Here is a 12,164-nt window from a genome sequence, read left to right on the forward strand (position 1 = left end):
TGAAAATCTCAGTTTACTAATCCAAACAATCAGTCAGCTTTGCTGCTAAGAACGGCCAACCAGCCAGTCAGTAAGTTAGCATCTTACTAAGTCAGCCTCTCAGCCTGTGATCCAGCCACTCAGGCAGCCAGTCAGTCACTGTCTTATTGAGAAGAAGAAACAGCCATATTCTAGCTCTCACTGTCTATCTAGGGCACCAAAGTGCATTCAGAGCCCCAGAAAAGCAAACCATACTCACACATACACAGAGCCCCAGAAATAAAGTGCTTGGGATCAACTAGGATGAGCAGCTGTGTGCCAAAATTTCAACATGCAACAAGCTGGCAGCAATTAGGGAGCCTGCTGGAGAGGCTACAGGGAGCAGGATGGCCATTACTGCTGGTCCTTCACACTAAAACTACAATAAAGACTAGGATACACATGCATACAAATGTATGTAATGTCATACCATGTTTTGACAAATTGCAGATATGTGCGTAAATGTGATTGTTCATACTTTAAACAGAGTGAAGAAATCAATGACACGGATACAATGTCTTCAGTTTAGACTTAAACTGAATAAGATCAAAAACATGTTTGAATTGATCTGAATAAATGACATGAAGTGATGAGAATGTTATCGGTTTGCTACATTAATGAACAAATGTGGGAGAGTTCAATTTAAAGTTTAAAAGCACATTGAGCACAATTCATTAATACGTATTGGCTTGTATTTTCCCATCTTTCCTTGGCCCACCTTTGTGTGCCATTAGAGAGAGTAATATGAAAGCTTACACATCAATTAAACAAGATGATTAGAATTTTTTTAGACTGTGACATGCAGCTATATTTGACATTATTCACTCAGCACTTAGTTTTGTTCTTGTTTTTAACAACACATAAACTTTTTTTTCCATACTTGCTCTTCATAACAGTCTCTTATAAAAGTTTCCTGAGGCCATAACCTATTTCTGTCTCCATCATGAATACTGTATGAACTGCATTTGCCGCTATATAAACATCCAAGCAGTCCAACTTCTCAGTGAGCCAACTTTCCAGCCTGATACAACACAGCTATAGGAAAATACATTGGCAGACATCCAACCAACCGTAAGAGGGACTGTAGCATTTGAATACAATCCATTTTGACAACATTCCTAACCGTCTGACTGGCAGAGGCATTTTCTGGAAGAAAGTGAATCACAGACTGTTTAAAAATGAGAAGGTTTATGTGAGCGAGTATGTGTACATCCAAGCACTGCTGACTGTACTGATTCATATGCACTTGGAAAGTTGTGTGCAAATGTTGTCTGTCTGTTCCTGCATGTGTGCAATGTGGGGAGATGGTGAACAGCAGACCCCAAGGCACCAGGTGTCACAGAGAGAAACAGCTGAGAGAGAGAAAGACAGCTGCTTCTTCGGGTGTGTATCAGAGGTGGTCTTGCTCTAATGGTGGCAACATCTTTACCAACACTGGACTTTTGCTACAAAGTGTAACTTTCCAAAAGCTGTAATAGCACTCCTGGCCCTCCTAATGCCTGTGTCAGATTGAGTTAAAGAGGTGTTTTATAAAGTAAGAAGAAGTGGTGGCTAGATTGTGTGTATATAATCCAGGAAGGTATAGACCGGGATAAGAAAAACAATATCAACACACATTGATGAAAAGTCTCAGCTCTCAAACTTGCTGCATAAAATGTCTTACAACTCTTAGGGGTGCCTATTATACAGCTCTCAACAGCCAAATGTTGACCTTATGATGATGGGGAGATGTACTATGATGTCCCTTAGAAAGACCTATACCAATATCACAGCTTAAAGGCATAAAATATTCCCCATAATTTTACAAAGTCAGCATGTGACTGGTAAATCATTACCATTAGGGTACGAATGCTCAAATAATGAAATGACAGCTTGTACCCACACCTATACAGCAGAAAATGTTGTTCCTGGCAAGAATATGGCAATAAATGACATAAAAAAGTGCCCCTATGTTTTGATTTGGCATATATCAGGCACCTGTTCAGACTCCTATAGGACCTATAAAGGGTGTTTATGTTTTGGATGCAGGGTGATAAGGTAGGCAGGCCTATCCCTATTTCTGAGGTTGATGCCATCATATTAGACAGGCCCAGTGCGTTGAGTGCAACCTATTGCCCATATGTGCGTCCATGGCCTAGCCTCTCTCCGTGCATCACAGCTGAGAGACCTTGGTTCAGAGTGATGCATGGTCCCACGAGATTGTTCAATCTAGACGCGCCAGACGACAGAAATTGTATTCAGAAAATCTTCGACCCACATCCAAAGGGTTCGTGATAGATACAGCCCGTGCCGTCGAAGTACTTGTACTGCCTAAGAGACAGACTGTGGTCGAGCTGTGACCATCCACACCTCTTAGCCCACTCAGACCAACCCAAAATGGGGTCACTGCCTAATAATCAAAGGCATATATTGCAGGAGGTGTTATTCGAGCTGTTGTCATCAAAGGCTGCGGAATGACAAGTCAGTGCACAAACAAATGTGTTCAATAACTACAAGCTGTGCGCATCTCTCCAGCACATCCGACGCGCAGCACGCATCTCGCCCATGGACGCCGTCAGTGGTTATTGTCATATTTGGCAACAATGTGGCAGACAACCGGTGACCACACCGAAGACTCTACTGTGGCTCTCCCAGAGCCGGACTCGCCCCTTCCCGACTTACCGGATTTGAAAAACGCCGCTATGTCTGCCGCGTCCTTCGCAGCCTCATCTAGTCCCTCTCCAGCGCTCATGGCTGCGGTCGCTTGTGCAGAAATAGCGATAGATATCCTCAAAGGGTTTTTATTCTGGCAACAGATTTTTATCGGTAAAAGCGGATCCCAGCGCCTTTCATTGAAGCAGATCCGGTCATACAATCTGTGCTCCCTTCATTAGGCGAGAGACCTCCTCCTCCATTTTGGCCGAGAAGGGAAAATCCAGGCGACCGATCGGCGGCGCTCCCGAGTTGGGACGTGAGGGCGAGGAGGAGGAGGAGGAGGAAGGGGGGTGGGGGGTGATAGCGAGAGAAGGCGGAGGTAAAAGAGGAGGGGATGAGGACTCAGGGAGGAGGGCTATTCCGTTTCGAGAGGTGGGTGGGGGTGGGATATCCTGGGATTCCGTTTCGGGGGGTTTTGGTGCATTGTGCGCCACCCAAATTTAGTGTGCGCCACAGCACATCAGCAGCCCCCAGCGTCACTCACTGCGGTGCTGATGCGGGCTGCGTGGGAGTCATTCCTGGGGATTGTACGCCTCAATGGCTCAAGCCCAGATGTTATGGGAGATGTCACAACGGCAAGACAACGTGCACATCCCCGCTTGTCTCCACTGCGCTCAGCAGAACCAGCCCTTATCACAGTTAACCTGACCACACGGGCCGTCACAGCTGAGATCTTGCGAGTTTAATATCCCCATGTGGTCACTGAGTTCTGGCGCTGCGTCGTTTAGTTTCCTAACCGTGGACGTATGATTCCAAGTTGTCCATAAGATTAACACCTCTTTGGCAACAACAGACTGATTGGTGTTACGTGTTTTCGGCGGATGAGAGGGAGAAAATGACGAATAGGGGGGGCGCGACAAGAATTATTTAATTCTATCTTCCTCTCCTAGTGATGAAGATGATGCTACAGTATGAGGTCATTTGCCCCACAAATCTAACCCAGTTCTCCCTGACAGCTGCAGCTCAGTCCTCTGAACGAGGGGCAATGCACTGCCGCCATCTAGGGGCCCGTCCTCGCAAATTGCTCCGGAGGGGTCGGCGACTGCGAACCGGCCTACGCTGCCAGTGCGGCAATTCATTATAAGCTACCCGTTTAAAGAGTATTAGATTTGCCTTGTTTATTCCTGTGACATGAAAAACAAACAAAAGAACTAATACAAACGGGGAATGATTAAAGAACCGTTGTTATATCCTACCTTAGAAAAGTTTCAGGTCTGTGATGTCATCAGTCTGATTGGTGCACCTGTGTTAGAGGCACGCGCATCTGGTAAATTAGCGATTTGTTAAGCTAGCGTTAGCTGTGGCTTAGCCCAACTGTTTAAGACTTTAAAAAGCCACTCTGCTGTAAATGTTCGGAAATACCGTAGGACTTAAAACTTCATTATCTCCAACAATTAATTAATAGTGACCTTTGAAAAAAGCAAACTAATTAACGCTATCGCTAATTGGCTAGTTTAAAGTCTATCTGCTATATTTGTGGCCAACATGATCGGCAAGACCTCAAGTGTTTTTGTTAGCAGTCACTTACCTCAATGCGCAGGTTGTTTGCTTTTTTCAGAGAAGACACAAATGGCATACATTTGAAGAAAAGCTTATGTAAAACAAGTAACTATAATGACTTGCCCCCCCCCCAAAAAAACACCGCTGTCCCATGGCGTTCATTAATGGTACTAGCTAGATAAATCTGTTCGTGGCAACCCTTAACTGTATTGTCTGTATTTTCAAACACTTTTATAAAACAAAATAGCCCATAAGTAAATGAGGCCGTTTCTACAGTTCTTTCGGGGCCAGCCCACTAGCTGCCCCTCTGACCATCGTGTCGCTACCATGGAAACAACTAACACACGATCACCGCTGGTGGCAAAAAACGTGATTCGTGGATTCCGCTCAGCCACAAGAAACATATTTCAGAAAGTTGCTCCCCTAATTTAAAAGTGGAAAAGACGCCTGACTCGACGTGGACGAAGCTGCAGATTCAAAGTTCGGTTTGCAGAGGAGGCAGTTTGTGTGAAGGAATGCTTGAGCCATGTCCGTCAGCTCTCGACTCACCAAAGTCAGCTACAGGAGCAGACCCACCCAGTCCTCTGTCCCAGTGGAGTCACTGAAGGAGATCCAGGTTTGAACCCAAACGCTTTTAACGTGGTTGTGATAATCAGTGACAATGTGGTGCCTGATAAGCTATGTTCATGATCTCAGTGTTCCTCCCATCTTATATTATTCTTTTATTGGCATCCTTTTGTTTGGTTCTGTGTACACTTCTGCTTATTTGCATAGGTTGTCATGATTGTTGTGGTAAAAGCCCCCCTGATGTAGATGGGATTGTTGTAACTTCACTGAAATGTTTCATTCAACAAGCATATTTGCATTTTTTTGGAACCCAAAATTAGATCTTGTTTTCTTTCTCCCGACATGCATACTGTTATGGGTGTTGTGCTCTGGAAGTTAGTGGTTAGTGGCATAGTAAAAACACCTTTAAAATGTTAAACACAGAATTTAGTAAAAAAGAAAAAAATTCTGTTTCTCAGTCTTGGTGTCTCAGTCTTTGTGCCCAGAAGCAACAACTCCAACACCCTGTCACTGTTTGTATGTGGCTATTTTCATTTCCATAGGAGTTTGTAGCCTGCTCTGATGTATAGTGTCTGTAACTCCAAACTCAGAACTTTTACCTCCATACTCTACTCAACTGACGTGAGTATTTTATAATTGTAAACTTATTGGATTGTCACTTTTAACTGCTGTTCAGTATTTACTGCTTTGTGTTCCTCTGAACAGAAACACTCAGTCCTGCTGTGTGTAAAGCTCTGCTGTAAGCTAGCTACCTCAGCCAAGTGCAGTCTGCTGCTTACTAGCTGCAAACAGCTAACAAGTTCTACTCCTGCCAATTTTCAGTAGGGATCTGCAGTGCCCTCTTGGTTCAGCCAGTTTTACATGTGCAACACATCCCGCCAGCCAGTCATTTGTGACAGAGGAGATGGATGGACCAGTAAACCGGGAATATTTCAGAGTTGTCATATGTTTCGTAGTAGGTCTCTTGCTGAGCAGACGGCTTGGTATTGACACTACACTTAACCCGGGGCTAAAAGCGTTCTGAGAAACCTCAGAACCCCTTGTCAAGAAAGCTTTTACACTGACATAATCCCAGCCCATTCCGAAGTCTAGAGTTTTCTGGGTTATCCTCTGAAAATCAGTGTGGCTCAACAGTGCCAGTATAAGGATAGCTCTGGACTAAAATGCATTGTGAAAAACCCTCAAGTGAGTTTACTATAGTAACAGCATCAGAACACACACTCTATTTGTCAGCACTCCATTCGGATTGTCATTTGCTAAGCGATAGTCTGTTTGTTCCAAACACATTTTGTCATCCATGACCAGGGGAAGCAGGACACTATTCATCTTGAGCCCTGCAGCCTGCTGTTGCGTTTTAGACAAGTGTTGATAAACAGTGGCCGACCAGTCTCTCAACCAGTCACATTTTGCCTTTTATCTTTGTGCAGTTCAAAACGAGCCTTTGTAAAAATAAACAGATAAATACATAAATGATGTACTAAACTGGGAACACTAGAAATAAAAGGTTAAAGATACATTAAAGATAAGTGGCATTCTAAATTGATCACAGTTCAAATCTTCTATCCCTTGGGTGCATTGGAGGTTCTCAATATTTTTTCGTTATTTAACATTGGCCTTACTTTTTTATTTTTAAGTATTTTTTTGGCCTTTTCTGGCTTAAATGATAGTACAGCTGAAGAGTGTGACAGGAAACAGGGTAAGAGAGGGGGAGTGACACACAGCTAAGGGACCCGGGTCCGCTGCAGAGCCTCGGCACGTGGGTCACGCACGCTATCAACCAAGCTAAGCGGCGCCCCCATTCGCCTTACTTTAGGCTGTTATTTAGCACATCTAGGTGTAGCTAAGTCACAGTGCGATGATACGTGTTGGGAGACCTTGAAACTTTACATCAGAACTCCCCATTCTCTCATAAGAAAAATGTGATTGAGCTAATCTGCACTTGATTTTCAACTCAAGAGCCCCTCGAGTCCTTTTGATGATTGCCCTGACACTATTGCTTTCACTGGCCAGAATTAGTCAAACATAACTGTAGCGCAACTTCCTGTGTTGGTTGTATTATGAGCCTCAGTCCACTAGATGGTAGTGTGTTGTTGTTGTAATGTGAGATGAGCTTCAGAGGGCTGGGTGATCTACAAAAATGTGTTTCACGTATAATGCTATTTATTAATGTGGTTATATATTGTTACCAAAGTAGTCTCTGTATCCCCAAGCTCATCCATTCTTGGTGCTAATGCAATTAATTATGGTACTGATATAGTTTTGCAGTCAGTATTAAAAGAAAATGTGAATAATTAATAATTAATAATACTAGTTGAGCATGACAAATAAAGTGAAAGTTTAGTAATTTACAGCAGCTGGTTTGATGTTGGACTTGAAGACATGTGTCATCCTCCCTGTTGAAAACAGTATGTACAGGCCTGCTTTTGATGGCATGTTACTTGATACAAGAGAGAACTTGGGATGAACTCTCCTCCACATTGGACTGACCCAGATTAGTCCAACACTGTGTAGATCAAAGAAACTTATATAATATGGGTTAGTCTTCCTTATATAGTACATTTAAATTTATACAATAAAGGCATTATAAAGCAATGATAATTTATTTGATTTCAATTAGGAATTGCTCCCTGTATGGGTTAGATAAGAGAAATCTATTTAAGGAGAAATGCTGTCCTCAGAGCTGTTTCTGCTGCTGAGACATATTGTGCTACAACCTGGCATCGTTTTTAAACAGATTTGTTAAAGCTCTCCGAGTCTGTCGGTTCGAGCATCTTATGGGAGAACAGTGGACTTTTCTCTGTCTTGTTCCCTCTCTGTGTCTTTCTCTTTCAGATCTCACCTCCCCCTCATTTATAATTTACAGTCACTCTCCTGTTTCACAGCAGCTCAAAACCAGACAGTTCAGCTTAGAAAATCAGTCATGGCATAGTGAAAAATTGATGACCCAACTGCTTTTAAATGCAAAGCTTCGCAATCATTTTCTCCAATATCTGTCAGTCAGATCCTCATGGAAAGAGCTGTGCTTCTCATCTGCCGGACACCTCAGTAAAGGCTAATGGAATTTAATATTAATTGGAGGTCTTTGTGTGTGTGTGTGTGTGTGTGTGTGTGTGTGTGTGTGTGTGTGTGTGTGTGTGTGTGTGTGTGTGTGTTCTCACTGGGTGAATGATAAAGGTCTCACTGCTAGAGCTGCAACTAATGATTTTTTTTTCTGTTAGTCTAATGATCTTCTGTCTTTAACATTATTAATTGTTTAACCTGTAAAATGTCCTGAAATGTTTTTTTTCAATTTGTAGTTTTGTCTTAAGCCAAACTGTAATGAATTGAAATTGCAACGATATACATTGGAAACAAGCAGCAAATTATTAAATGTTTTTAATGTATTGTAATGTAATGTAGTGTAAAGACAGGTGTATAGGATTTACTGGAACATAGTGCTGTGCTCTCACCCTCCCTTGCAATGGCCATGTAAAACGTATAAAAAGTGAGATGCATGTTCCATTTCTGAAGTTTAAGTTCCCTTAAACCCACACCCTGGACGCTTTATAACAAGAACCTAGAATGCTGAATAAACCAGCAATGCTATCATGATATTTAACATTATACTAGGACCATGTGTAATAAAAAGCACAATATTAAAGCCTGTCAGATATCGCCACTGTATTCTGACTCTATGAAACTGTTATCACAGTCACAATATGACTAGTATCAGTCAGTAAGCATACAGTGGTAATGCATACAGTATCCAAGGATTTTACAAAACCCAGTGACCTTGAAGAGGTTGACTAACTTCTTGAGGTCCTTTATTAAATTCTCTCTTCACAGCATGTTTTATTTGTTCATTTTTGGGTGTGTTTTGCTTCTGACAGTGGTACACTGTATTCAAATCATCATCCCTTATACCCCCTCTCTTACACCCCTCACTGTCTCTCCATTCCATTGTTGTAATAGAATTGTAAGGTGAGAGCAGGACCTTGATAATTACTTTGCAGACAGATGGTCATCCAACACCGCATTATCTAGTTAGCAGTCCCCTTTTAGGAGCAACACTCTCATAATTTCAGGGCAGTAACCTTTCTCACATGGCAAATAAGAAGGCTGATTGCGCACATACTGTAGCGAAGCCACTTGTTCTCTGTCTTGTCTTCTTTGTTGGAGGCTGTAATTCTCTAATGCCATGAAAAGCAATGCCAATTAAGATGGCAGAATGACCTGAAAAGAAGTGTCAGACTGAGAGGCTGACAACGATGCTGCATTTTAAACCAGACTATCAAAACAAGGTAAGGTGACCCAAGAGTTCTGATGTTACAGACAACTTGGCTTCATGACTGTCTACTTTGGCCAAATGTAATTCATCATTAATGTGTCAGGATTCAGTAAACAGCTGGTGTGTATGTATCAAATGCGGCTGGTAGAATAATTCAAGAAAGCTTAAGACTTTATCTATGTTTGAAAATCTGATCAAAAATATTTTTGTGTACTGCTGGTTATGCAGGCTTCTCACAACAATTGATTTTTATCTGAAAAAAATGTCAGTTTGGAATATTTATCAGAGAAATAAACCAGTGAAGAAGTTTTTACCTTTTCCTGAATGTATGTAGTGTGAAATACTTCCCAAGAGAAATGTTTTGAAATCTCCATATGTTTCTATATATCAATAAGTGTAATATATTCAATAAAGATATCATCAGTGCAGCTTTCTATTTGTAGTTACTGAAGCTTTGCAAAAGCACTAGTCCATGAAAAACACATTTGACACCACTTTTATTTTATTTGAAATGTTAGCGGTGATATTGCTTCTGGCATCCAAACTGAATGTTAACATGCAAAAATAGTGAGAATTTGTGCACTAGATAGGTAGAGATGATCAAATGAGTTTCTCTGTGTTTTTGTTGCATTTTGTTTGTTTTGTTCCTGTCATGCTGTATCATCAAATGTCAGAAAAACACAGATAATTGCTGTGTGCTGTTATCTGCAGAAATGTATTGTAATGTGTTTTTACTTTAATGAGGAGCAAGTTTCTCAGTCATTCACAAGGAATAGTGTACAATGAATCATATTTGTTGTGGGACAGTTTGGAATGATTGTACATTTGGCTACTAACATTGGCCTGTTGTATTGTTTGCACAATTCACATGGCACCCTTGCATTTTGGTTATTACAGTTGCTAAATCTACTGATGAGATGGGTGTCCATAACAAGAACTTGCCCCTAAACACTTGCACTTGAACAGTTGTAGTGAAAACAGCTATGTTCCAGTTTGCAGTCCTGTTAGAGCAGTGAGGTGTGTTTCCAGTGTCTGTCTGTGTGTTTATGAGTGCACATTACTGCGAGTTAGAGTTCATGAATAAAGAGCTGCTGTTCCTCCTTATGTGTTCCTTTGTGTATTTACCAGTTTATTATGCTCTTAATTGATGAGCTGTGTGTTGTTCACATTCTTTAAGTTAGTTTACATCATTCATCGAAAATGTCTACTCTGACCACAGATATCTGTGAAAAGTTATTTGTTGTGGACAGGAACGGCAATTTAAAAGCGAGCACAGCTTCAGTTCACCTGTCTGAGCGGTCACCACTGACAACTTGATAGGGATCATCCCTTCAAGGGTGAGAGAATACAGCTCCCCTGTGTACATGTAGATGAGAAAGTGATATCAGGTTATAGAGAAGAAATAGTTGGGCCTGAGTCAGAGAGGCAAGGAGCTGTCATGTCGCAGGTGTTTAGTAAGCAGCTCTGGAAACAGACAGTTCTCAAGGTCATTCAGGTAAGAGAAATCCTATTTCTGTTCTCCACAGACTTCTTGTGTGTATTGCCAACTGGCTCTGCTGGCATCTTTCATTTACCACAATGTGATTTGAAATCAAATGGATGAAACTGGCTGCAAAACTTCATACAGAACCCATGTGTTGACTTTGAATGTGTGTGTGGTATTTCTGTGTCCTAGAAGATTTGGATTAAAATGTACTAAATAATTTATTTGAAGTCTGGCAGGGCACTGAAAATATTTTGAATAGCTTTTTTAAATGTTAGATACATTATAAGCTTGCATTCTCGCCAAACTTGCCTGCTGCACAATTTATGTCACAGCTGTTTCTCTTTTTCCAAAATTCCAAAAGCCCCTGTTTGTTTAATAGGGATTGGCAGTCTCGCCACAGCTTATCTCAGGATGCGGCTTTGTTTGGTTCTGAAAGCTATTAATGTTGTGGCTGTTGTCTGTCAGTGCTGGATTCTGTGTCTGTGTTATAGCAATAAATAAATGTGGTTGTGTATGTGTGCCTATCTGACATTGTTCGAGCCTGTTATTGTTGGCCAGTGTATTTTGTTTATTGCAGTCAGCGGTGACTTGTCTGCTCATTTGAATAATCTGCTCCATGCTGCATTGTGTGTGTATTGTTTGCCTCTGAGCTGAAGGCTGAGTCGGTTGTTCACACGACTCGGAAAAGAGGCAGAGAGAAGGTGTGAGACACCTCGTCGCCCAGCAACTGATTGCTTGGCATGCTTTTTTTATGGTCGATCTGTGATGTCATTGTTTTTGTGTGCTTAACAAATGTGTAGATCTCCAGAGAACAATGCTAGTGTGATTCATTGTCTGTCTGATTCACTGAGTTCTGTAGTGGTTTAGTGAATATCTATTGAAATATCAAAATGAATGTCTTTTTTTCATCTCTCAAATTTTTAAATATGTTTGGAGGCATCATTTTTATGTTTTACAACTGGAAATGGAATACACTGTCTCAGCATTGCAATTTGGAGTCAAATATGAAGATTTCAAATCTTAAAAGATCACCAGTCTAGAAATTGTGATATCAGTCATACATGTGTGACTCTTGTGTAAATATGTTCAACATGGGTGCTTACAATGGATCCATGTCTGTTCTCACACTCAAGATAAGCTTTATCTTTGGTCTTTGTTATCTTTATCTGTTGAAGTAACCTGTGAGTTGCAGCCACTGTTCCTGAGACTGGTGCAAATACTTTAAATTAAATATTACTGTAACTTGTGAGAAAGTTAATGATTCTTGAGATATTTAAGGGGTTCCATGGTTTGGGCTCTTAAGAATTTTGTTTGTCTAGTTTCACTTGACAAGTGTCAATGAGGTCTATTCTCTTTCAAAGCTGCTAACAGGCTAATATGTTGCCGCTCTCACTAACCTTGTTGACGCACAAAGCTTGAGAGGTTGTTAGAATGCTCCACCTCACTCTGGCTTTGCATGACCAACCTCCCAGGCTCTAACTTACAAAAATCAATACCTTGATTCTTAACCACATTGACTCTAAAGAATTGTCCATTCTCCCGTTAAGTCCTCTCCCCTCCTGCGTCTTTCTCTCCTCCTTTCTCAGGTCCCATTAAAATGATCTTTTATGTTGTTTGCTATATTTCCTCCTG

General features: G+C 41.3%; 2 protein-coding genes across 7 annotated transcripts in view; one reads left to right on the forward strand and one right to left on the reverse strand.

The window, feature by feature from the left end:
- Nucleotides 1-2,969, reverse strand: part of triob (trio Rho guanine nucleotide exchange factor b) — a 105,496-nt gene extending 102,527 nt beyond the window's left edge. Inside the window, exon 1 of one of the 2 annotated variants that reach the window (XM_037075717.1) lies at nt 2,680-2,965. In XM_037075717.1, the coding sequence (XP_036931612.1) occupies nt 2,680-2,749 (70 nt within the window). In that variant the 5' untranslated portion in view covers nt 2,750-2,965. Of the gene's footprint in view, nt 1-2,679 lie in introns of both variants that reach the window. The other variant, XM_037075718.1, reaches the window with a different exon arrangement.
- Nucleotides 2,970-3,130: 161 nt separating this feature from the next.
- Nucleotides 3,131-12,164, forward strand: part of dnah5 (dynein, axonemal, heavy chain 5) — a 112,542-nt gene continuing 103,508 nt past the window's right edge. For 4 of the 5 annotated variants that reach the window (XM_037075712.1, XM_037075713.1, XM_037075711.1 and 1 more), the window contains exon 1: nt 4,739-4,828. In XM_037075712.1, the coding sequence (XP_036931607.1) occupies nt 4,739-4,828 (90 nt within the window). Of the gene's footprint in view, nt 4,829-12,164 lie in introns of all 5 variants that reach the window. The other variant, XM_037075714.1, reaches the window with a different exon arrangement.

This window comes from Acanthopagrus latus, chromosome 17, assembly GCF_904848185.1.
Source record: "Acanthopagrus latus isolate v.2019 chromosome 17, fAcaLat1.1, whole genome shotgun sequence".
Lineage (NCBI taxonomy): Eukaryota > Metazoa > Chordata > Actinopteri > Spariformes > Sparidae > Acanthopagrus > Acanthopagrus latus.